At 43.9% G+C, this 27,586-nt stretch overlaps 1 protein-coding gene across 1 annotated transcript in view; it reads right to left on the reverse strand.

The window, feature by feature from the left end:
* Positions 1-769: 769 nt before the first annotated feature.
* ALOX5 (arachidonate 5-lipoxygenase) overlaps positions 770-27,586 on the reverse strand; it is an 859,090-nt gene continuing 832,273 nt past the window's right edge. The window contains exon 14 of the mRNA XM_069240432.1: positions 770-1,588. Coding sequence (XP_069096533.1) covers positions 1,409-1,588 — 180 coding nt within the window. The 3' untranslated portion in view covers positions 770-1,408. The remainder of the gene's footprint in view (positions 1,589-27,586) is intronic.

Genomic DNA, 27,586 nt, shown 5'->3' on the forward strand with positions numbered 1-27,586 from the left:
GATAGTAGTAAGCTCGACAAGGTATGCTGTTATTTCGAAAAGGCAGACATATGTTATGCAGTTTACTGTGTTTATTTGGTTACTGCTGTTACTTTTAATGCCAATAGAATGCCTTAATCTCCAAGTAAAGTTTATGAAGTTGATGACTGTTACTGTGATAATAGTTGAGGCAGTTACTCTGCAAATGTTTAGCACGTGTCTGTCAGACATATGAGAATATTGTACTTGGAGAAGTACTGAGTGAAATGTAGGAGTCGGGGTTATTGGGGTTAGGGTACTGTAAACAATAGTGGAGACGTTTTTCTCTAGGTTTTTGAAGAGTATTAGTAGAACAAGAACAGGGAGGTGTCAGTACGAGAGGTATTTGGAAGGGATATTTGGAGATGAAAATGTTAGAGACATTGGGAAGGTGGGATGAGAGAGGTGCTGTGGGTGGAACTATGAGAGACAAAACGGCTGTGTAACGATGAGAGGTTCTGCAGGAAGTGGTCACGGAAGGGAGAATAATGTGGGAGGAATAGAGCGGCAAATGGTATTCCCATCATCACTCCGCCAGAAGTGAGGGAAGGTACAAAATGTTATTTTACCTAGCATGTCCTTGATCCTTGCAACGGCCCTGGATCCACCCTCAATAAATACTTTTGCCTCTCACTTAACCAGAGGCGGTCTTCACAAGAACAAATCCCTAAATCCCTGTGTATCCAGCAATTATTGATAAATACTTTATTTATCTTGCCGTGTCATTCCCAAAACGAATTCTGCATTTGGTAGGCAGTGACACTTTTTTATTGAACCAACAAAAATTATAAAGAGATGGAACAGTACATTTACTTTAAGACCACACAGGACCCATCCTCAGATGCAGCAACGTATAAATGAGCAGAAATGTTTCAGCAAATTAATGGATGTCTCAAGTGATTAGAATGTGTTTTCACATTAGTAATGCCCCAAGGTCACTGAGGTTATTATCAGTCAAAAACCTATAGCTAGCAGCCCAGCTAGCATCATTGTTCACGTGGATAAACTGTCTTTGGTGGCAGATGGTTTCGCTTTTTGAGTGAAAATGCACACCTTCGCAATAAATACAAGGTTTTTAAGCTGAAAAGTTTTTAAGATAATGGCAAGTGTTAAAATAAAGTTTAGACACTATTCGAGAACAGTGTGACTAGTTTTTGATGTGGTAAACAAACATACTTTAAAATGAACTCTTAAACAGAGTAAGATCCAACCTTTAAGAGTAGCCTTACAAAGTGGGAAGGAAAGGGTGGACACCAATATTTATGTCGTGTGATGGGGAAGGTAAGGACATTTAAAATAAAGAGATAATGTGCATCATTTCTTTCCCTAATATTTACCAGAAACACTTGAAAAAATCTGTACAAATATTCTGTTTAAAGTAATCTGATCGTTAAACTGCAACACTGTTTGGAATTCGGTCCGGAGAAAAGTAGTAATAAGGAAGTTTCTTGTTCTTGTTCCGTTCATGAATCAAGCTGCTGATGTCATCAAGATTCTTTCTGAATTTCGCCATAGCTACCTTCATTGGTTTCTCCACGAAGTGTTCATCAGGATACATACCTAGAAACAACTGGGACAAAAATAACATAACTGAGCAACCCATGAAATACGGTACATGATAAATATAGGCGGTTTAAATTGTTCATCTGAGTTTCCTTTGTGCATTATCTGGAACACTGGATGCTGGTGTTGCAGCGTACATTTTGCTCCACACCTGACGTTATTACTTCAATCTATTTGTACACGTAACAGGACATAAAATGTGTGATCTAACAATATTAATGTAACGTGTTGTACTTGAATTCAGTGATGAAGTGCATTCATTGTAGTGTTAGGAAATCATGTACACTCTGTGCCTTAACCTAATTAAATGAAGTGTAGTTGTTTGAATGAATAAGAAAAACCATCCTCATATTAATGGAGTGTTCTTGCATTCCAAACAAACACAATTTATCTGATGTGTGCACTAATGTTTTATAGTTCAATGATAAAAATGTAGTTCTGGGGGTGTAACCTGACAACACAGCGTAGGATGCTTTTCCTACGTGCTTGGGATCCCCAGGGCCTTTCCCACCACCGTCCTCCGCATCAGGGCCTCCCTTCTGCCTTCCTGGTGAACCGCTGGTCTCTAGACTACTCCTGGACTCACGGGAAGGTGCTGCTAGTGACATGCAACCGTGCTTCGGGGACCTCTCCACCACCATCTTTCCTGGGTCGTGAGGACTTGCTGGCCCTAACTCGTGGTGCCTGTAGCTGCACCCAGTTCCACCCTGCACTGACTCACCAGGACCAGAACTGGAATGCGGCTGCCTCTCCCTCACACCACTGAAATTTTATGAAGCATGGGGGCCTGAGGTGAGTGCCAAAACGCTCTCTAGGCTGCCCGGGCCTGGAGGCCTGCACCATGGCCCCACAACATGCTGTGAATACGACTGGTAATGCACTCCGACTGGATCTATGCCAGGTACACAGAGATCCTTGCGGTGCCTGACATCCCCCCAGACAAGGTGGCCTTTGGGGGTTAGGGAGGTGTGCCTTCCTGGAGCGATCCGGGCCCTGCGCTTGCCTCCACGCCCGACACTCTCTGCACAGCTATTTACTGCAGACTGAGCCTCGGCTGCGCCTTCTACGTTCAGCTGGGGGCCTGAAACCTGTATCTCATGAAGAGCTCACACTGGAATCATGGGGCTGCTGTAAGTGAGAATATGTGTCCCTCTGACTGTGATCCAGTTGCCTCACCCACTGCTAGAAACTCGTGCTAGCCCCCCGGCTGGAGGAGGGGGGCCTTTGACTGGTGAGGCCTCACATCACATTTGTGCCTTTTTTCCCCAGAGAGGGCGTTTGCCTGAGGCCATGAACATTGTTTTGCTGCCAGAAGGGCCCCCACTAAGACACTGACTAGTCGCTGTTGGCCTCACTGGCACTGGATGGCCTTTGCTAGGGGCCGGGGGCCTGCACCCCATGCTTGGGACCGGGCGGGGGCCTGTACGTGCATCAACCTTTTTATGGTTTCTGGGTGCAATGGTGAGAATCTCCCTTGACTAACGAGTTCTAGAGTGACCCACAAGCTAATGGCTTGCGGCATCATGTGTGACATACACTGGACTATCTGGGCCTGCTGGTGTGCCTGAGCCACTCGGCTGTTGGTTCTACTAGCCCCTGCACCCGGTCTATTCGCCTAGGCGCTCCTGTCTGCTGAACTTTGCCTCCCCACTTATACCTCAGGCATTTCACTGCTGGGGGGATGCCTCGGGTTACGCCTCTGTAACCAGCTCCCAAAAGCCCCATCTGATAGAAGGTTCCCTGTCATGCCACAAGGCAAATCCACCAAGGCGTCATCTGGAGCTACGGCAAAGGAAACCTCCCTCATCCCCTTTGACAAGCGCGCATATACCAACCAAGGACTCCTCAACAGAGACAACCTCTTCAGCTCCCCTCGCCAGGCCTACATGGACAACTTTCTCAGTGAACTGAGCGCCAAGATTGGCTCTCTCAAAAAGGAATTTAAATCCTGCATCCACGAAATCAAACGAAACATTGATGATCTGGGCGAGAGAGTCAATGATATGGAACGGACGGAAGACCAGAGGCTCTTTATCGTAGGGTATCAACCATGGAAGACCACCACTTGAAGCACGAAGATATAGAAAACTGCAGCTGGACGAACAATATCTGCATCAGGGGTATTCCGCTGGTAATGGAGAGTCCAAATATCATGTTCTTCATGGCAGATCTGCTGCATGCTATCTAGGGAGAACCTGCCACCTCCCCTCTCATGCTGGACAGAGCACACAGAGTTGTGGGTACACCAGGACACCCCGATCTCCCACCAAATATCCTTACAAAAGTACACTTTTATGTTGAAAAAGGAGGCCATCCTGCAGGCCTCACGGAAAAAGGTTGATTTGGTATACAAGGGACACACAGTTCAGTTGTTCCAGGATTTTGCACGGTCCACGCTGCGGTGCCACAGGTACTTTCGTCTCATTATGAACAAGTTCCATGAGCTCAATATCTGCTATCAATGGGGTCACCACTTTGCCCTCATCTTTGAGTAGGAGGGTAAGCGTAGAACCCTTTGATCTTTGAAAGAAGCTCAACGCCTCCTGAACATTCAGCCAAACTCCGGGGGAGTGAGCCTGTCCCCACCTGGTACCACAGACTGGCAGATCTAGTGACCCATATAGTCTACAGAGCCCACCTAGATCCCCTCAAAGCAAAGCAGAGATTGCCATGCATGTGAAGCCCAGAAGAACATTATTCAGCACCTGAGGAACCTGTAGACTTCTCCAAAGCCCAAAACCTTGGGAGCAGAGGCCTCATGATAAACCATACCCTCCATCACTACCTCGCAAGGGGAAAATCGGCTACTATCTACAGGCTGCAGCATCAAACACCCATGGCTGGCCTAGACACTAGTGGATGACAACTTCACCTGCAGGCTGGCGATCAGCACCCGCCCTACTCATTAATGGACTCTTGTTCGGGGGCAAGCAGTGTCCTGCACTCCGGGCTGTCTCTTACCAGCCGTGACTGGAGATGCAGACGCTGCCAGCTCGACTTTGTGTTCTACTGCTGGCTCTGATTATCATGGGCCTTTGGGGTCTGATGGGCCTAAGACATACATTTACTGTCAGCCTGTCCCTTGAATCCAGATCCTTGGGGAGTGACTTCCTCTGGTCAGCGGGCGTTGTCATGCGCTGTCTCCATACACCTCTGGATCAACTGTTTAGGTCCAGTTAGCATGATGTTATAGTTTTACTTGATGTGCACTTCTCTTTATCTAGACTGCATGTCACCCTGGGGAGGCTCCTCCTCCCTTCTCCTGTTGACATGTCACCTCACTCATGTCCGCACCACGACTTGACGTCAGATCTTAGTCTACCCACTATAAGCAGCATTATCCCACCATCCTTCCCCCTCTCTCACTTACCTTAGACTGCTTGTTTATGATGGCACCACACTCTAATCTCTAACTCTCCCCTATGACCGCTATCCCTGGGGTTAAATTCCTCACATTCAATGTACAAGGGCTTAACTCACCTAATAAAAGGAAACAGGTCTGGCGGTATCTCCTCTGGCAGGAGACACACCTCTTTCAGCAAGCTGCCCCACGCATGGCTCATCCTATGTCCCTAATCCGTATTGGGCTTCTGCAACATCCAAAACAGTTGGAGTTCTTCTGCAAAGCCTCCTTTTGCACCAAGCCCCTGATGGTGGTCTGGTGCGGGGAGGGCCCCTGCTTGAAACTCATTATACAATGCGGTCTGTGCCCCCTCTCGCTACTAAATGCATATGCTTTCAACCAGGCACAATATACTTTCCTCCAGTCCTTGATTATAGACCAACTGTCCTGGGAGGGTGAAGACATAATCCTGTGAGGGGACTTTAACCTTGTCTTGGTCCCTTCACTAGATCAGAATAGGTCCACCTTCCAGAGAACTGGTGCCATGTTGGCTGCCCTTAAGCATGAAATAACAGGGCTGGGTTTAGTAGATGCCTGGAGACACTGCCTCCCTGATCTGATACTAGGAATTTCTCATTCTTGTTCCATGTCCATCATTCATATTCATGCATCAATTACTTTTTCCTCACACATTGCCTACTTAGAGACCTAGAATCCTCTCTCATCTCTGACATTTCGATCTCCGACCATGCACACGTTGAAATGACCTGGAATAGGTGGGTCCCCACCCTCACCGTGCTGGCGCCTTCACCCGAAACTACTAAGGCATCCAGTAGATGTTAAGACAATCCACACTGCGATAACAAACTACTGTATATCTAACTCCCACACCAACATCTCAAAGCATATACTCTAGGATGGTTTTAAAGCTACCATCAGGGGTGAGATTACTTCGGTCTCCATTACTCACGCGAGAGAGACTGGTTGAGACGTGTCTAGCTGCAGAGATTAAAGACCTGGAAAGCCAGGGCCACATCGCCCCATCCCACTGAACGCCAGTTAGCCCTCCTGTGGGGTCAATTGCGCTTGCACATGCTCCAATAAGGCAGAGCGTACCTTCCTTGCACTCAAACAAAGGTACTATGAGGGATTAATAAAGTGGGGACTCTCCTGGCGCACAAGCTTTGACAACAATGAACCTGTGCTTACATCTCAAGAATACAGATGGCACCGGGAGCATGGGCCACCTCCGACAGGGCTAAACACTAGTGTGGAGGCCCACCCAGATGCCATCGCCAACAACCCGGCGGTCTGCCACTGGGGCCCGCTTGAAACTTCCCACACTGACCTGCTGGAAGCCCCCATCACTTCAGAAGGTCCTCAAAAGCCTACTCTTGGATAGGATCCCTGGGCCAAATAGCCTGCTTATAGCTTTTACCGCAAATTTCTCCCATAATTGCAAGGCCAGCTAATAGCTCTCTTTAACACCTTCACAGCCGATATAGGGATCACCCCCATTATGTCTCACGAATCCCGAAACAGGGCAAGAACCCAAAGCTCTGTGCCTCATACCATTCCATAGCCCTTTTGAACACAAGTGCAAAACTCTACACTAAAATCTTAGCTAATAGGCTAGACCCCTATCTCCCAGGTCTTATCGACCACGTCGGTTTCATCCACAATAGGCAGGGTGTAGGCATTCTCTGCCGCCTGGCCCACCTAGTGGAGAAAGCCTATCGGCACTCCATCAGCTTGCCCTCTCTCTCTTGACCCGGAGAAGGCATTTGATAAGGTCAGTTGGCCCTTTTTAAAAGCCATTCTCCAGAAGACAGAGTTAGGATCTGTGATAACTGACAGGATTATGGCCTCCCATACATCCCCTACTGCGAGAATTTGAGTCAATGGAGGTCTGTCTCAGGTCATCCATCTGCAGAGGGATACTAGACAGGGCTTCCCACTCTTGCCCCTACCATTCCCCCTACCGTTCACCCTAGCGGTGGAGCTCCTGGTGGCTACCATTCCACAAACCGGAGATATAGCGGGGATACCCTTTGGTGGATGTGCCCACAAGGGTTATTTATAAACTTCAAAAGCAGTCCAATCCCTCAGGCCATTCCAGTGGGCCCCTGGTTCCATCCAGTACCTAGGTCTCCGCCTCACCCCAACCTTAGCATCCTGGTGGATGGCCAATTGTCAAAAGTCTATCTTGGAGCACCTCTGCCGCTGGAAACCCTTCCCGGTTTCTTAGTTGGGATGCTTAAATGCAGTCATGATGTCCCTCCTGCCAAAAACAGTGTATCTCTTCCAATGCCACCCCACATCCATTTCTCAATGAAGATCCTGCGCCTCCAACTGGAAATCTGCTCCTTTATATGGAGGGGTTAGGGAGAGCGCCCTCGTTTCTGTAACACAGTGCTGATGCTCCCTTGTGACTGGGGGGTTGGGATGCCCTAATTCATTTCCTGTCAGACTGGGTAGTGCGTGAAAGTGATAAGCATTGGTTGCATATGGACCATGCTGTTGCTTGCCACCACCTCTGGGACTTAGTTTGGCTTCTTAGACAAGTGATACCTGAAACCTCCTACCTTGCAATCCCTTCAAAAACCGTCCTAGAAATATGGGACAAATTTATGGTAAAACGTGGTCTTTCTTCCTTTCCTTCACCTAACACCCCTCTAGTGTGCAATCCTGACTGATGCCCGTGTTACACCCCCTCTCATATAGCCGCTGGAGACAGGGCGACTGTCATACTCTTAGGGACCTCTTTGAGGAAGAATTCTTCAAGATGTTCAAACAATGTCGCCAGAAGTTCTCAATTTCCGAGTCCACCAGATTACGATATTATCACCTTCCCCACTGGGCCCTCACCCCATCCAATGCACAGGGGGCCAACTGCAAACTGACAGCTTCCGAGGCCTTCGTTAGGTCATTTTATGGATCCTGCAGGCTTATCTCATGCACATATGAGGTCCTCCAGCACTCCCATGCCGACATGGGAGACAACTGCCCACAAAACTTATGGTGCGATATCCCGCAGATCATGAAAAGCATATCTCAACGGGAAATGGCATATAACCTTATGATGCGCTGGTACCTCAATTTGTACCCATCTTCACACTATCTTTCTCTTAACCTCTCCCTTATGTTTGTGGTGCTCCTGGGCACTGGGCGATTTTATACACATATGGTGGCATTAAGAGTTTCTGGAAAGAAATCCTTAACCACACTATGGTGACAATAGGCTACCCAATCCCATATTCAAACTTGACTGTGCTACTTGATATTTGACCCCAATCTCTGCAAGCAATGACTCATGCGGAGTGGCACTTGATCTCCCATATGTTGGGAGCAGTCAGCAACTTATTGCACTGCACTGGAAGCAACTTATAATGTCTATGGCCAGTCCTAGCCATGGAACTGCTGTCCCACAGAATATCCCATACAGGGGGGACATTTACCCACATTTGTCAACCTCTTACACATTACTTCTACCGGTTGGAATACACACTCTTTACACACCAGCTAGACCTAAAGATCTCTGCTTCTTCAACTTATCCCCCCTCTTGGTCAGGACCTCTGTCATCTACCCTCTCCCCACCTTCCACCGATCCCTTTCCCTGCCCCTTCCAAGGACATTATACCCCATTAGAGCGCTGTCTCTCACCTTTGTATGACTCGCTTCCTACACTGTGCATATTCTTCTTTGATTTTTCGGTTCTTTTTCTCACTGCCCCTACGTTAAGTTGTTGGTAGGGGGTTATTTGTAGTTGATACACTGGTACTCCTTCACTGTACTCAGGCTCACTGGCCTCCCTGTTGTTATGCCTATAATCTGTAACAGCTGTGGAAACTGTCCGTCTAATGTACTGGGTCACAGCGGCCTTGCTACTTTTAAAGTGTTAAGACCAGTTGCGGCTTGCGGGGGTTAAAAGGGGCGGGGTGGCACGTGGCAGGAATATTAAATATATAGAAAAAAAAAGAAAAAAAAATGTCAACGTAACTGCCACTTATCGCCGTTTCACTGTCTCCTCAGCAGACACAGGCTCCCGGCCTGCCCTGCAGCCAATCCTAACGCTGCATGAAAGCAACGTTAGGATTGGCCGGATCGCCCAGTCAGGGGGCTCCCAGGCAGACTGGGATCCTGTGCCTGCTCTCTCCAGCTTGGCAACACAGTGCCGGGTTGGAGAGAGCACAGTGCCACATGTGTTTGAAGAGCCTGAGACGGCCGTCCACACACACATGCGTCCTGAGGGGAGTGCACAGTGCCCTCTCCCTCGTCCTTGTCATCCCCCATGGCCACACCCTTTAACAACGAAACCATAATAAACATAGTCTATTATAGTTTATTATGGTTTCGTTGTTAAAGATTTGTAGCGGCTGCTGATGGCGGTGGGGGGACCGCTGGTTAAGACTTTTGTTGTTGTCTTCTAACCATAAAACTTCAATAAAGAGATATTTTGCAAAAAAATCCAGTTTTTAGTCATATTAACGTTCATGTATTCAAAAAGATATATTGCTTTTATTCTAACTGAAATATGGAGCTTTATTTGGAAATGTGTTTTTGACATTTACATGTATTTGAGACTAGTATGTGCACAATATAATATGAAATTAAGGGCCAAATGTAGCAAAGGGTTTTTCCCATTCTTTGTCAATGGGAAAATGTGTTCATACATATGGCCCTAAATGTGCACTAGTGAATAATATTCTTAAGTTGCACTAACTAGGCTTGTACTTCTTTCGACGTGAGAAACTATTTTCCATTTCTGCTAATGTGTTATTTCATTGCAGGTGCATTCACACAAAATGTTAGTTTGGAAATAGATGTAGTATTGTTTTAGTACTAGGGAGTCTAAGAAAGAGACCTTTATGGAAGAACATGGCGAAACCAGGTGTGAGATGACTGTTCCTTGCTCACGCATTGTCATGATGTCTAGAGGACCAACAGCAGTGTTCTCAGGACTGCTCTGGTAGAGAATGAAAATGTTGCAAGTTTGCCAGTTTAGACAGAAGAATACAACGAAGATCCTGATGGTGTGCTGAGGGTATTAACCTAACAGAATTGTGTGGTATTAACTGGCTTTCTCACAGATTGATTTTAAGATACTATCCCTCAGACATTGAGAGGTACAGAACTCTGACTTTAACCTTGTCCCTATGCTTTACTGAGTGTGGCTTAGGCTAACACTTAACTCTTTCTAAGAAGACTCTTGAACAAGCTTCTGAAATGGTGACACCTTCTCTTCTTCTCCCCTATGCCTTTTTAAACGTATATTTTCCTTTTTGCCATAGCTTTTGATTATTTTTATATTTTTCTTACCATTATATAGATCAATTTAAGCAGATACCCTTAGATTGTACCCACGTGCAGGAGGGAAAACCAAAGATGTTTCTCTGAGCATCAGATCTTACTGCTGAAATTCTGTATTGCTGTAACTGAATTCTTGCTAGGTCTTATGCTAATTCACCTAAACTTCTTCAGAAGATTGGTTATCCTGTTGTTATTCTGTATCTTTACAGTATGTTTTTGAGATTTTTATATTAACCTGACTGGTAACTTGTAATAAAATCCCTAACTTTATTTCCGATTTGAGACCTTATTGTGTGGTTCAATTGGTTACACTGTAAATTAATGCTGACTAGTTGAGAGCTAACTTCCTATATTTGACCCTTTGAAGAAAAAAGTTAATCACCTAAAAAGATGGTCGAAATGCTCAATCACTGGGATACAGCCTCTATTCACATACGTGTCTTTGGCTATAAACAAAAGTCTACGGCCAAACATACCTCATTTACACATGCCAAGAATCTTTTTGTGAATTCCTGACAGGCACCAAATGGTGAGAAATTCATGCATGTGGGGGGATGTGGGAGTTAAAAGGCGTGTTTGCTTATATATTTAAACAACCACAAACTGTATGCTTCTGGTATTTACAAAGTCCGACCTGATGCCTTCCTACCCAGGAAATTGGACACAGAAATAGATCACCCCAGATATGCGGGTGAACAGGGAAACTGCGTTATCTACGTATACAAGATTCCTCTTAGAAAACAAATAAAAGAAAAACTGTGTGTTAGCATGGGGCTCCATTCATTTTCTTTGCTATGTAGATTAATGCATGGGGTAACAGAACCCTGCAGTACATTTAACATTAAATACCCTCTACTACACCTGGAAGCCTGTTCCTGGTGCAGCTTACTTCTGTGAATGTTTGTGAACTGAAAACAAAAACTGTTCAGGCATAAATGTAAATAGCAGAAGCAGGTGCTCCACAATAACGGAGGAGCATTGCCCCCCCGCGCCCGCTGTGAGGCGCATGTAAAAAAAAAAAAGAAAATGGAAATGAAATAATTTCATTGCCATTTTGTTTTTCACTGATGTGCGGGCCGCAGTAGCCTCAAGCTGAGAGTCATGCAAGGCATGTTCTCTGCTTCCGAATGGCAAACTGGAGGACTGGAGGACTGGAGCAGTGGTTGGCCGGACGCTCCAAAGTGTGCATGTCAGTTTGGCCGTCTTTCTTGCAATTGCCAGCCTGACGAGCGCACTTTGAACCTCTCCATCCCAAGCTATCTTAGACAGCTGGGTGGAGAGCAGGCACTGGCCTCCAGGGCCCGAAGAAGCATCTAGCCAATCCGATCCATCCAGTCCTAGCGCTTCTCTCATGCTGGTTGATAACATGACAGCAGCATCTGGATTGGTTAGGAGAGCTCCACAGCAGACTGCAGATCAGAACACAGAGGAGGACGTGCAGCAGTAGGTAAGTACCATTTATTTTAATTTTATTCATTTTAAATGTTAGTGTAGTTGTTTTATTTTAGGCTTTTTGAGGGAGGCTTTGATTTATTATAAGCTTTTGTATGGATGGGGTGTTTTATTTTAGGCTTTTGGAGGGAAGGAGTGTTATATTGTGTTTTTTGGAATTGGTGGGGCACTTCGCTCGTCCCACCACTTTCAAAGGTTACCAGCTGTCCCTGGTAAATAGCTACCTGTATGTCTATTTTTTATTAAGGGCACCATTAATATGGAGGTAAGTAGAAGCTGCAGGCTGGCATATAAACAAGAATGTAATTCATATCTGCTATGGACATGTGGTTTGAGGAATCGCCAGATTATAAGCCATAAACCAAGTTGAGTGCCTTGTTCTCTCTAGTGCCAGACTCCGAACTGATATACCCTACCCATTAGCTTCCAGTCCTGCATGTTCTCTGAATTATTGTACTGGAACTTGTCAACCCAACATATTCAAGTTGTAATGCCTTTCAAATAATAGTCTGTTGTTTGTTAATGGGGTCTGACTGAAGACAGAGGTGTGAATGATTGCTATTGTCATTTACCACAGGTGCCCCATAAGACATTTTTCACCTATTTACAAGGCCAAGGCCTACCTTTTGTACTCTTCACCCTTAAAGGGTAAACAATTAGCACTCAAAACTTATTCTAACCTTTAGTAAAGGGTAAGGAACTTGCTATACTGTAAGACACACTTATTGCACGCAATAGGTGTAATGTTCAGGTAGAGGTATCTCTTATAGGTATTTTATTTAGTTGTAGAAACAAAGGGCGGAGCAGCAAAACCCCAGAGAAGTTCACAGCATCTTCAAGGGCTGTGACATCAACCAAAGCCAATCATGGCAACTGCATAGTATTTCACTATGGGTCAAAAACCGAAGGTTCTAAAGCCTTTAAATTAGGAGTAGGACAAATACAAGACCAATTTAACTAATACCTATAGTTCATCTGCCTTTTATACTCTATATCCCCCAAAGGTAAAGGATGAGCATTCAAGACCCATTCTTAGATATGGTAAAGAGTAAATAGCTGGGATAATGTATGACACAACTTGTTACACACAATAAATGTCATGTTCAGGTAGAGGTACCTCTTATAGGTATTTTATTTAGACGTAGGTGTGGATAGTGGAGCAGCAAAAATAAAACACAGAAGTTCATAACATATTCCGAGGCTGTGACATAAACCAGGGCAATCGCATAGTATTGCGCTATGATTCAAAGTACATAAAGTTCTAAGGCCTGTAGAATAGGTTAACCACTATCTTATGGTGCTTTCTTAGCTCCTCCACAGGATCCCATTCATCTGCACAAAACTCCCAGCTATAAAATATAAATCTAAGATATCACATACAAACACTCAGCATACACTACACATATTAGGGACTGAACAGTTAGAGGTACTGAACAGATGTTACAGGGGAGGGGGCTGTAGAATGCCCCTCGTTCAAGTGTGCAGATAAAAAAGGCATGTGCACCTGAACTTATAATCATCTTCCACCTATCATCAGTCTCCTGGTATCGGGCAGTGTTCTACCAAACCTGGTAAGGTGGTGAACAATGAGCTACCCAAATTTCTACTCCTCACAAGACCAGAACCAAGTCTAATCCTAATGATAAAGGACTGGATGGGAAGCCAGCAACAGCATTAGTTCTGTTTACTTTTAAATTGCCCCTTTACCTGCACAGAGTGCATCTTCCTATACTTCTTTTCCGGGCATTCAGCACAGTACAGGGGTGAGGGCGGCTAAGCTTGGGTCATTGGGAGTATTTGAAAAACTCAGGGGCATATTTAAACTTTTTAGTGCAAAACTGTGCTAGCGCAGTTTTGCACCAAAACGTTTACCACCGGCTTTTGCCATTCCCTAGTGCCAACTGGGTGCCATATTTATGGAATGGTGCAAGCCGGCGCTAATCTTGGGCTAGCGTCAACAAAAATGACGCTAGCCAGGTGGGGGTGGCCATATGGGAATAGGAGGTTGTGCATCAAAAAATAACAGGCTGGTTAGCGGCAAAAAAAAATCCGCTAACCAGCCTTGTGTCATTTCCAGGCGCGCAACCATCCTAAAACATGACTCCTGTCTTAGAAAAGACAGGAATCATGTCCCCACCCCAATGGCCAACACAGGGGACCAGTGTTCCCTGGGTATAGCCATTGCACCCAGTGCCATGCAGGGGGGCCCTTTAAAATAAATAAGAATAATATTAACCAATACTTAACCTACTTACCTGCGATGGGGTCCCCCATCCTCTGGTGTCCCTCTGGTGTGGGTGTTACTGGGGCTTGGGGTGGGAACCTGCGGACCCATTCCATGGTGTTTGACCATGGAAATGGGTCCACAGGTGCCTTAACGCCTGGTCTGACCCAGGCGTTAAATAATGGCGCTAAGCAAGCTTAACGCCATTATTTGGGTCTGCCTCCCACCATTCCGTCATTTTAGCATGGGGGACAAACATGGTGCTATGGGGATAGCGTCATTTTTTGGATGGGAACGCCTACCTTGCATCTCATTGACGCAAGGTGGGTTCACGCACCCACAAAATGGTGCAAACTCCAATATTTTGACGCTAGATGGGTCAAGTGTCAAAATATAAATATTGAGTTAAGTTTGGACCGAATATGCGTAAAAAAAATTATGTAAATATGGCGCAAACAAAATATAAATATGTCCCTCAGTGTGCACCATCATAACAGGTTTAACAGAATACTGTCGCAATACCAGGGCCATATGGACACTGGTGGTAAGTGGTAGCTGAGGACTCTCACTTTTGATGTTACTAAACTAATTTACACTGATTATGAATAATAACTCAATGGTAAGGAGGCAATTCAATGTTCATGTTTATAAAACACATTCCTTGATCTGTGAAATATGTTGAAATTTTATTCACCTGTGCACCACTCCCAAATGTAACTGTATGCGGTCTGAAGACTGTAAGGGAATTGACTACAGTAAACAAACAGTCAAAATCTTACGGTTATTAAGTGTTGGTTGTGCAGCCTGCATTTTCCATAAAATTAAGTGACGGTATTGAAAAAACACGTTGGTGAAACAGTGTGACCGAAAACCCACAAAATGTTTCTGTAACAACCCAATTCCATGAGATGCTAAAATTATCATCTCTGCCACCTCTTGCAAGCCGGATTACACCGAGTCATTCCACACAAACAGACCTCTTCACTTTGTCTTTATTCAGATATTTATGTGTAAGTTTACTGTAACACACTGTCCAGATTTAACCATTTAGGCTCAGGGTCGGATAGTTAGTGATCACACAGTAGATCAAAAATGGTCGCTAGGTTCCTCCGACACAGAAACAAGGGGCTGAGAAAACAGGTTTTTTTAAAAAATTTAAGCCCTTGGAGGGATCTTTGATGAAGGGAGAGGAGGTGGGCATATCAAGTTGTGTTGTTGATGGCAAGTATTTGCTTAGATTAGTAGCTAGAAACTTTAGTTTCCATTGCCCTTATGTAGCTCAAATTGCGGTCAGCTACCATCCATTTTGCTAAACTCTTCGAAAAGGTAGAGTGGTCATAGCTCGCCTGTACTAATTTGACAGCTACCGACCACTGGTACTAAGGGAAAGAGTTAAAATACTGTTGGAGAGAGAAAAGGCCAAAGGGGGCTTTATATGGTCTGTGAGGGGGTGTTTTCGAGTAATACAGCATAGCTGTCAATTTTCAAGACAAAAACGTGGGTGATATTTTTGGGCTGCCGCAAACTGCCTAAGGGGCCCTGGAGGTACTGGTCAGGTTGTTGTTTAGAACACTGGGGCATTATTATTCACAATTATATGGCCTAACGATTACTGTTCGTCTACAATATGAAGTTTTTAAAAATGGTCATAGAAATTGGGACATTTAAAGTACGTTGGGCCTGTAACATTAATCATGAGGCTTCATACTGTCACGATTTGTCACGATTTAAGAGGACGTTATGTTTCAGAAGGGCGGCAGAAACACTCAAAAGACCATTGGTTCCGCAGGCAGTGTTACGTGTTGTTTTTGGGGAAAGTGAACTGTTGCAGTGAACCCTGTGTGGAGTTTTAGTTGAAAAAGCAACCATGGGTACTGGTCTACGTCAGACCTCACGGTATCTTCCTACACGGTTACCATATTTTTAGCAGACTAACCTTGGACATAATTAATTTCTTTGACAGTGAATGAACATCAATCACTGAATCGAAATACAGGTAGTCACTCTGTGGGCGGGAAGCAGGCGCGCGATATGAATCCTTCTTAAAGCAAGATTTGATAGCGAATTGAAAAAACACATCTGCCAACTATAGTGGTGAATAAAAAGTTGGGTATTAGCATTACTTAAGTGCACTGGCAACTAAGATTAGACTGGGACCAAAACTCGGCCTATGCACTAAAATCAAAGCGGCCCCATTAGCGAAGCACATAGCTTACAAAGTGGCTCACATTTGCAAATCAGGCCAGTGTTGAACGTGTAAAGATCTGCAGTATGTGTATTTTTCAAGGGATGGGAGACTGCGTGCATCTGTGTTTACCTGAGGCAATATTTGTGGTAATATCAGGTAAACTAACAGTGAAAACTGACCTACCTGTCAATAGATAAGGGCCTTAAACTGCTAAAAATCAGCCCACACACTGACCTGTCAGATCAGTCCATCGGGCACTGCCTGGCTGCCCTATAGGCCAGTCCGATCCTGCAGGCATCTAGGTTCATTTATGCACTTAAGTGACCAAGTCAAACATATGAAGTTGACAAAAAATGACAGAGTCTGCTTCTCAAACTTAGAGGAAGACGCAAACGAGTGCCCCAATAACAGCATACCTCTGTCAACAGACAATGAATCTTTTATCATTGTCTATGGTTTCTCAAAAGAAGTAAAATGATCACACTGGCAACATTTTATGACATGCAATAAACCCACGTAATCCACCATCTCTTCCTTCTAGTCTTTCTCTGTAACAACCCCAAAGTGACCTCACAAAAAAATATGAAACATCTTCTAAGATTCTAACTTCTAAGGAAAGGAGCTGTTTTTCAGCTATAGATTTTAGTTTTGGCTTCTCTTATTTCTGTGGTTAAAGAACATACAGTAATTTTGGACCCTTGTGTGATCAAAATCCACTGGGGGTAATTTTGGTATGCAGCGTTCTCTCTAGCCTGGCTATCCATGGCGTAATAAAGTGAGGTTAGAACCACTGATCAGAGATTACGGCTCAAATGCGCTAACGTTATTCAGAGTGTCTTTTACTGGAACTTATTGAACCACTGGTTAAAGGATTTTGAAGTTTGTTTGGCTGATGATTCCACACCTAAGGTTATTTTGATCTTGTACAATTTAATCAGTGAGGCTGAGCTTACCTTTAAAATCTATTTGAGTCATTCATTGTCTTTAAAATCTACTTGAGTCATTCATTGTCGGTGGTTTGATCACTCCTGAGACATTCATTGTCGGTGGTTTGATCACTCCTACTGTGAAACTAACCAGGATCTGATTAGTGCCTTGGAAAGCATCCAAGGTCCCTAACTGAGGTTATATTCGTTAAAGCTGCATACAAACGAGCAATTAAAATGAGGAAAAGGGCTCTACAGCAAGAGGCCTAAGAACAGGCTTTTGTTTGAAAAACGTATCCTTTTTTGGAAATTGTTAATCGTCCTTTTTATTACCTCTACTAAGTGAAACTCTGTGTGTGCTTATATTTCGGCAGACATATGGGCCACTTTGAGGGCATAAACAATATACCTTCTTCTTTTCCATCTAGATTTGTCCCTTTTAAAGGGTCAAATGATCCTTGTGGAAGGTATCATTAGAGGAGGTTAAAGAGGCCATTCTTACATCCTCCAATAATGAAGCCCCCGACTAGATGATGTTCCTGCTTACTTGTTTCAACCTGAAATATCTCTTTGGGCTCTTCTACCTTCAATCACCATTAACACTGCAGTGACTTACGGCCTCTCATACTCCTGATCTCAATCCCTGATAGTACCTGTTTTTATAAAGGGGAACAAGGATGATCCCTGTTCTCCCTCAGAGATTCGGTGGATAAGATCATGGGCTACCTAATTCTTAATAGGTTGACGACATGGGCCTCAGAAAATAAGGTTCTTTCCTACATTCAGTATGGATTTAGATCAGGCCTCAGCATGACTAATAAGTGTTTAAATCTCTACTTAATGATCAACGAATACACTGTAACCAAAAAGGGTTAATTACATCAAGCTTTTATGGACCTCAGCTCAGCTTTTGATAGGGTTGGTACAGAGAAATTGTGGAGTATTATGACCTCTTTAGGCGAGGATTGCCTATTTTTTTTTTACAAGATATCTACCTGAAATTATCAGCCTCAGTCTGATAGGGGCAAAGAGGGGACTGTTCAGCATTGTTTAAGTTAAGGAGAAGTGTTTGGCAGAGGTATATTCTTGCTCCATTCCTTTTTATCCTCTAAATTAATCAGTTAGAAAGTGTTTGAGGATGGGTACGATGTGCCATATATTGGGAGGTGACCGATCCCCACATTACTTTTTGTTGATGATACAGCCATATTAGCAATTATGGCATTAGGCCTGCAACTTTGGACTCATTTGTGGCTTTTATGTGTTACTTGGATTTAAACACAAATTTTAGGAAATCGTATCTAATGGTGATTGATCCACGAAACACTAAGGCCCTGGGGATTACGAGTCCCCTTTCTGCCAGCCTTTGCATGGCGGTCTCACCACCATGCATAGGCTGGCGGAAAGGGGGTGTTGGGGGCCCCTGCACTGCCAATGCACTTGGCATGGGCAATGCAGGGACCCCCACAGACAGCCCCGTCGCACATGTCACTGCCCGAATTACAGGCAGTGAAATGCGCGACGGGTGCTGTAGTTAATTAGTGTGTACGCTTATGATTCCTTTCTCTAAACTGTGAAGAACCTGTTCCTCTAAAGCTTGTTGTGCCTCCCTAATAGCTCTGCATCTTTCATCATCCATGACGAGTTGGGTGTTGGCTTTCTAACTGATATATTTAAAAGGTTACCTCTCTTGCAATGGATTTCGGTCTGGCTCAATCCACTAGACGATTGAAATTGATTGCTGATAAAGGACTGTCTCTCATTGGATGGACGCAATAGAATGAAATGGTTTTCTTTTATCAAGAGATCATTTATAGAACTAGGGCAACCAGAGATTTTTGACAAACCAGAAAAGCTTGTGAAGGCTGATCTGCTTCAGACAAAAAAAAGCATTTATGGATATCTTAAGGTCTAAGAAAAATTGAAACTGACCAAATCGTGTGTCAGGTCATATCTTATTCTGAAAACCATCCCAACATTATTTAAACTCAGGGATTTCTCGTCATCACAGCTTTTGCTAACTAGGTTTAGACTCAAAATGATTCATCATCTACTGTCAGTTCCAAGAGGTTGGCACATGGAATGTTTCCCAGATCCTTGTAATTGCTATCTGACTTTGAAGCAGGACACCCTGCATTTTATTATATTTAGCTCTTTTAGTAGGAGCTTGTATAAAAATGTATTATTCTACTTTTAAAAAGGAAGCACTTTACTGAAGCCTACCCTGCTTTGTTATATTTGCAACTGTTATCAGATCAACACACGTGTTTTATGTGGCTCGTTTTTTAGCATGTGCTGTTAGATTGAGTAAACTGATGGGTCTGGTATGATGAACTGGGAAATTGAAAACGTTGGGGCTTTTAATGTTGACAGTAATTATTTATTTGAGCTATGATTAGCCTACATTTGTAATGTTTTTTTTAATGTAGTCTGATTGCTTTACATGTGCAATATACATAGTAGGAGCTATTGGCAGATATTTCCAATGTTTTATGAGATATGATAATTAACATTTTAAATTGTTACTTGCAATTATATTTGTGTAATGGTTGTTGTCTTTTATGTTTTTTTTCTTAAAGAACTGAATAAAGACATATAATGATGATTCACTCACACACATTTACTTCCTCTTCTAAAAATCATCAAGAACTGCCTCTAAGTCTGAACTGTTAACTAGTCTAGACAGACAATCAGTGGACAGCTTCCTGACACCAGGAATATACTCCACATCAAAGCAAAATTTCTCTAGGGCTATCACCAGTCTTCTTATCTTCAAAGAAATGGAGTCCAGACCTTTCTTCATAAAAACATCTTTTAAAGCCTTATGATGATCAGAACAGACCTTGAACAGACCAAATCAAATTGTAACCTTCTTAAAGCACAGGAAGTCGCAAAAGTTTCCTTTTTCTATAGCATAGTAATTAATCTCTGAGCCCTGCAAACAGATGGTGGCACATGCTATCTGTTAGTCTTGGCATCATTGGCATGGTCTCCCCTAACGTTTTCCTCTACTTCCCAGGTTGTTTCTGTGTGCTGGACTCTGTTTTTGCTGTTTTGTTTGCTCTGGACACTTTACCACTGCTGGCCAGTGCTAAAGTGTAAGTGTTCCCTGTACAAATTACATGTGTCCATTGGCTTATCAATGATTGGCATATTTGATTTACCAGTAAGTCCCTAGTAAAGTGCACTAGAGATGCCCGGGGCCTGTAAATCAAATGCTACTAGTGGGCCTGCAGCACTGGTTGTGCCACCCACATTAGTAGCCCTGTAAACATGGCTCAGGCCTGCCACTGCAGTGTCTGTGAGTGCAGTTTTAAACAGCCAATTCGACTTGGCAAGTGTACCCACTTGCCAGGCCTAAACCTTCCCTTTTTATACATGTAAGGCACCCCTAAGGTAGGCCCTAGGTAGTCCATGGGCAGGGTACAGTGTATGTTAAAGGTGGGACATGTACCTATGTGTTTTACATGTCCTGAAAGTGAAATACTGCCAGATTTGGTTTTCACTGTTGCAAGGCCTATCTCTCATAGGTTATCATGCATGGGGGCTGCCTTTAAATATGATTAAAGCACAGATTCCCTTTGGGAGCAGATAGACATAAGGAATTTGGGGTCTCTGAACTCACAGTCTAAAAATACATCTTTTAGTGAAGTTGTTTTTTAGATTTTGTGTTTGAAAATGCCACTTTTAGAAAGTAGGCCTTTGTCTTGCTTAAACCATTCTGTGGCTCTGCTTATTTGTGGATTCTCTGTCTGGGACAGTTCGGAAGTTGGGCTGTTTGCACCTCTACTCTAGACGGTGACACAAAGGGAGATGAGGTGTAGCCTGCATATCCTGATGAGCCATCTGGGCTGAGGGGAGGAGCGGTCACTTACACCCGAAAGGGCTGTGCCTGCCCCCATACAGTCTCCAACCCCCTGGTGTGTGTCTGGGGCCCTGCCTGGGCAAGGCAGGATCTTGAAAACAACATAGACTTCTCTTTGAAGGAGGTCTACTTCAAAGGCAGAAAGGGGTATAAGAAGAGCACTCAAGACAGATAGGGGTATAAGAAGAGTACCCAAGACCCCCGAAAATCAGATTACTTCTGGAAGCGAGGGGAACCTCTGCCAAGGAGAAGGGCTGGAGGAGGAGTACTGTCCCTTTGCCTCTGACTGTGCTTTGCTTGGTTGGCCTGCAGTAGCTGCTTCTATTAGAGAGAGGACAAAGACTGACTTTTGTGTAACTTCCCACTGGTGCAGACGCTCCAAGGGCTTGAAACTGAGCTCTTGTTGTTGAAGTCTCAGGAATAGCAAATACTTCTCTCTGCCAGCAGTTGGGCTTTCTCCTGAGCGTCCTGCCTGCCAAGTGGTACCCTAACCTGTCTGTGGGCCCTTGAAAGGTGCAGCTGGTGGAAAAGGACAGAAATTCATGCAAAGACCGCTGTGCGGGAAAACCTTTGATGTACCACCCGCTTTGTGGCTGAAAAACGACACACCGCCGGCCTTGAGGCTAAAATTGACGGTCCACCTGCATCGTGGCTGGGAGATTGACGCAACGTGGCTGGAGAAACGATGTGCAACACCTGCAGCGCCTGCTGTTAATGACGCATGACCCCACGCAGCGCAGTTTCTTGACACTGTGTAACCGGATTTCGCTGCAACATCGCTAAGCACGGAAAATCAACGCAAAGCCTGCCCGGACCCGAGGTGCCTGCCCAGATCAACGCATGGCTCTCTTGCGGGAGAGAAGAAACGACGCACGCTGACCGGACCGGAGGAGGAACGGCGCACGCTCTTGCTTGCGAGTGAGAAATCAACGCATTGCTGGCCTTTTTCAAGATACGCTCGCATGTGCGGCTTTATTTTGATGCTACCCAGGTACTTTTATATGCTAACAACTTTCTCACTGTTTTCTAAAGGATTTATGACTCTTTTGCTTTTTAAATTCATAACTCAATATGTGTATGTTGGATTTTTTGCTTTTTTGGTCTTGTTTTGTTTAGATAAATATTATCTATTTTTCTAAACCTGTGTTGTATCATTTTGTAGTGTTTTCACTGAGTTACTTTGTGTGTTGGTACAAATACTTTACACCTTGCTTCTGAAGTTAATCCTGCCTGCTGTGCCAAGCTACCAAGGGGGATTCTCCTTTACCCTGACTAGAGTGAGGGTCCTTGTTGGATAGGGGGTAAACTGACTGCCAAAGACCCTATTTCTAACCTATCAAACACTCTACCCCATCTGCTTTTTGCAACAAAACTGCACCCAGTCCTTTAGAACTAGTACCGTGATAACCATGGTCTCCTCACCAGTAACAAATGCCTGTAAACATGGTGCATTCTTCAACTTAACTTTCAAAGCCTCAAATGTCTTTTGACATGCTTGACTCCACCTAAATTCTACGTTTTTTCTTAGAAAAGATCTTAACTGTTGCTGGCACAATTGTTGATGAACTTCCCATAATATCCAACCATGCTCAAAAATACAATAATCTCCCTCAAATCAATAATTGTTTCAATCATCTCTTTTTTTTCAGCACAACACCTATCTATGAGATAATATGCTCCAAATAATTCACCTCACACACTCCAAACTTGCATTTATCTTTCCTAAGTGTCATCCTTGCTTCCATGAATATGCACTCAATCTTCATGCTCTCTGCTGTACTTCCATAGAAAATATATTGTCCTGATTACACTGCATACCACTTACTCCGTGCAACACCTTAACCATAACCTGTTGAAATACTGAAGCAACAGATACTAGCCCAAAAGGCATTCTTTTGAACTTACAAACTCCCAAAAGTGTAAGAATGTTGTTTATTTATTTTTTTGCTAGAATGCAACTCCGCTTGATAATATGCTGCAGTCCAGTCTAGAGTTGAAAAATACAATGCACCTGCCAATACAAATATAATCTCATCTATGCTGGTTAACGGAAATCTATCCACTATGACTTCCCTATTCAGTTGTTTTAGGTCTACACATAGGCATATTTTGCCACTGGGTTTCTGGGCAACCATAATAGGGGCTACCAATCTGTGGCTTCAACACTTTCAATCACTCAAAGTTTCATTAATTTCTACAGTTCCAAATTGATGCTGCTTTGAACACTGAGTGGAATCAATCTGACGTTAGCCACCTCAGGAATACCCCCTTTTCTAGGTGTAATTGATGTTTGTAACCTTTAAAGCATCCTAACTAATGAACAATAATATTTGACAAAATCTGTTGTATGTTAAACTACCTCTTGTATCTGGACCTTGGGAGTAGCACTGAAATTCAAGAAAACCTCCAGTAATGTCTGATGTGGCCATCCTATCAAATCATCACACTTACTAGAAACATATAGACCCATATATAGGAAAATGACAGAGCGCGAACCCAAAACTGGCAGCACTGCACTCTGTCATTTTCACAACGTAGGGATGCACTGTATTTAATTGACTATGGCGCACCCCTGTGTTGTCCCCTGCGCTGGCGCTAAATTTAGCTGCCAGCGCCAACACAGGCATCCTTGCACCATCGTGCAAGGATGTCTGTGTTGAGGGGTGTGATTGTTTATGTGCGGAAAGGTGTCCCTTGCTACACATAAACAGTCACTAATGGTGATTTGGCACTTCTCTGTGTGCTGCAAAATGCAGCACACACAGAAGTGCGAAAACGTAATTTTCAAATGATTGTTTATGTGCAGGAAGGGACACCTTCCCACACATAAACAATAATTTCCGGCATTTTGCTCTTTCTATGCGTCCTTTAACATTTGACAAACACTTTTTTCACACCCCTACAATATGCATTAAGAGCACACTCTATTGCATTAGCTCTGTGTCCACTTACCCCACACCTAAAACACTCTCCAAGGCACTTCTTTTGCACATTTCTACTGTCTTCTTTTCATTTGACCCCATAAACAACCTCTTCCACTTTCTCAGTTTGAGGGTGAAGTTTGTTCTTATCATTACTCAACTTACTGACACATTTCTGCATACGCTGTACTCATCTAGTCACTCTTACATTTGAGTATAAAATGATCTCTAATCCTTTTGTCAGTTCCTGCTACAAATTTACAGGCACTGGCTAACTTCCTCAAATCTGCGATATGACAAATTCTGCTCTACCGGCTGCAAAAATCAGGACAGAGCAATGTTGGGAGAATGCAGGCATGCTTAAAAACAAGCTCTACTGACCATAAAACACAATGTAGTGCTTTGGGCCGCAGATGAAATCCATATGTATTCCAGCACATCTGGGAAAGTCACGTGGAGCTCCCATCATGCTCCGTGACTGAGCCTTCCGGGATGCTGCAAGATGGCGGGACGGTTCGTTCATTGGCTTTTATTTGACTGTATAGTGGAGTGGTTGTTTTGATTTTGTCATCTTGGGCATGATAACTTTTCCCAAAAAATAAGTTTTCAGGTAGCTTCACAGACCAAGCGGGGGGAGACCAGAGGTGAGGCGGAAACAGGTTGCAGATCACAGGATGCAGAAGCAGTTTGCTACCCTATAGCTCGCTCTAGCCCTTTTTTTGGGGGGCCAGAAGACTTTCCTTGCTTTCGACTCTGCTGTGATCTTGCAATGAAACACATGACGCGCCAGCTAGTCTCCAAGTCGCGTACAGCGGGGAAAACCCCCAAAATACCCAAGGCTTCAACCGCAGCCATGAGAAACCAAATACATGGCTCCACTAGGCAAGAGCATTTGATTGATACCTCCACAGACTCTGAAGGGCTTCAAGGGTGGGTCCGCACGCCTCCGGCCTTCTCTGGAACTGGCCCCCCAAACAGTCAAGAATCAGAGACACTTCAGCCTTTACTGATGACCAAACTCTCTGCGCTACATTCCAGCTCTGTTGTGGGTGGTTCAAGCAATAATAATACATGCATGAGTCCTCCAGACATAAGGGTGGTTAATAACTTACTTCATGCACTAGCTTCCAGAATGGGGCAGCATAAGGACAAGCCTTCTTATCCTTTGTTTTTTGCTGGCAGCAAAAGTGTCAAAGGGGTAATAAGTGAGAAAGAAAAAGAAAGAGCGGCAAATATGACTAAGGAGAACATACAGGATCGACCAGTATCCTACGACATATTAATGGATTCTATCTCAGGAGGTCCATCCCAGACTCCACCTGGTCCAGGATATATTGGCGAAACCACCCCCACTTAGGTGTCTCAGGCTTCGGTATCAACTTTAAAATTAGTTTTGGAGAACGCTACTGCATTGGGATTTCTTCCGCTTGGAGAAATCCTGGAAGAGCTACGTGCAGTAAAAAGTTCACAGGAGGATGCGCACAAGGAAATTTACGACGAGCTGAATCAGTTAAATGCCAATCTAACCCTTCTCTCTACATGGATCTCTCAAGCAGAACAAAAGTTATCAGACCTAAAAGATGCAAAAAACCAACAAGTGTCTGCAAATTCACAGATCAAGGCAGAACTTGAGAAACTACAGCTTAAGCTCGATGAGTTGGAAAACAGATCTTGATGGTCTAATTTGAGGTTCATAGGAGTTCCGAGAGACAGAAACATCATCATGTGACTTAAGTGATTTTGGACTTAATATATAAATGTATTCTTCTTGACAAAGCTGGAACTAAAGACGATCTTTCCATTATGTGGGCACCTAGGGTCCCTTCAGAGCGGAACACAAACTTTAAGTATCCATGTACCATACAGGTCAACTTTGGAGATTATGGGATCAAGGAGCAAATACTGTCCAAGGCCATAAGAACTTTAAATTTGGTGCCAATTTCAGTTTTCAGGTTTTTTCTGACATATCTATTTCAGCCAAACGTCGACGTCGTGAATTTGTCGGACTCACTGACGATTTTAAGAAACTTGGGGCCCCGGCAGTCATTGTACAATTGGCCAAACTTAAGGTGTTTCATAGTGGGCTCATATTTTTCAGAGCGTGCAGCAGGTGAAGGATTTATTGAACACATTAAGACAATAATAGCAATGACAATATGCAAGGAAGTAGATAACTGTGCTTTTTGATGTATATTTGATATGTGTCGTGGCACCCCCAGGCATAGGCTCTAGAGTGCCATATCAATGCACTCATTTTTGGAGGCTAGGGGGCATAAGGGATTGCAGAGAGTTGTGGTTGGTCACTGGGGGGGGGAACAAGATCACTGGGAGGATGAGGCCATGACAGACAGCGCACCCTTGGGTGGATGGGGAGGGGAGCACTGGGTGGTGCCACAGGAGAAAATGCAGGTGATTTGTAGTTGGTCGTGTTGTTTTTTTGGAACAGAGCATGTGGTGGGGATATGGTAAAAAGTGTAAAAGTGCAAAAAAATAAGGGTAGACAACCATTCAGCCTCCCTGGGGTTATATAATCAAAGCCAATATACAAGCAGGGGGAATGCAAGCTTTCCTTCCTGCCTTTTCAGTCATGCAGGGAAATAAGGGATGGATGGGAATAGGGTAAAAATCGCCTCATGTAATCTGAATGGGGCCAATAAGAACGTAAAATTTCAAGCAATACTGAAGTGGCAAAAAGCATCACAAGTGCAGGTATTTCTTGTGCAAGAAACCCATTTAAAATGTCATGCAAAACTCCCTGTCAGACTCCCTAAACTCCATAATTTTATTACTCATTCATCTTTTGCCTCAGCAAATGCCGCAGTGAGGGGAGTGGCGACTTTAATCTCTCAGGATTTTCCAGGGGTGGTGAAGGAGGTCTTTAGGGATCCAAAGGCAAGATGGATAGTACTGAGCACAATAATAGTAAATAAGGAAATTAATTTTGTGAGCTTTTATGGCCCCATCGAGGACAATGTAGTGTCTATACGGGCTTTACATGCATTTTTGTCTACACTCCGAGCTATTACATTAGAGGAGGGGATTTTAATATTATGCCTAATAACCAGATAGAGACATCATGTAGGAACAAAGCACAGAATAAACCAAGAGCACCCCAAATGCTTACCAAGTTAGCTTTGGATTTAGCACTGATAGACATTTGGCGGGCTGACCATCCTCAGGAAAGGGAATTTACCTGCTTTTCTAAAAGATTTAATACTGCCTCAAGGATTTTATTTTAATTTCATATGCTATGGCAAGACAGGGGTCAGGTATACTGGCCAATCCCTTTTAGGACCACTCCGTCCCCTGGGCCATCATTATGGGACCTAATAATCAGACGAGTCGCCTGAACTGGAATCTGGATGAATCTCTTCTAACAGAGGCGGGTTGGATTACATCCCTTAAAGCTTCAGTCACAGAATTCCTAAATATTAATAAAGGTTCAGCTTCCCTTTTCAATATATTGGAAGCTACCAAAGCCCATATATGAGGTGAGGCATTTTCCTTGAAAGCTTATCCAGGGAAGGTAGCTAGGGGAAAAAAACATTACACTTCAGCAAGAACTTGAGCATATAACAAGGCGGCACCAATTATTGTTCAATCAGGAGACGGCTTCTTCGCTCGAAAGAGCTCAGACTAGACCAAGGGACTTTTATATGTCTTGTGAAATACTTAATAGGCACACACGCTTTCAGAAGCAGTATGAAGAGAATAAGCACGCAGGGAGACTTTTGGATTAGTCAGTCAAAAAAAATGGAATTCTAATTTGATAAAA

Source organism: Pleurodeles waltl, chromosome 6 (genome assembly GCF_031143425.1).
Source record: "Pleurodeles waltl isolate 20211129_DDA chromosome 6, aPleWal1.hap1.20221129, whole genome shotgun sequence".
Lineage (NCBI taxonomy): Eukaryota > Metazoa > Chordata > Amphibia > Caudata > Salamandridae > Pleurodeles > Pleurodeles waltl.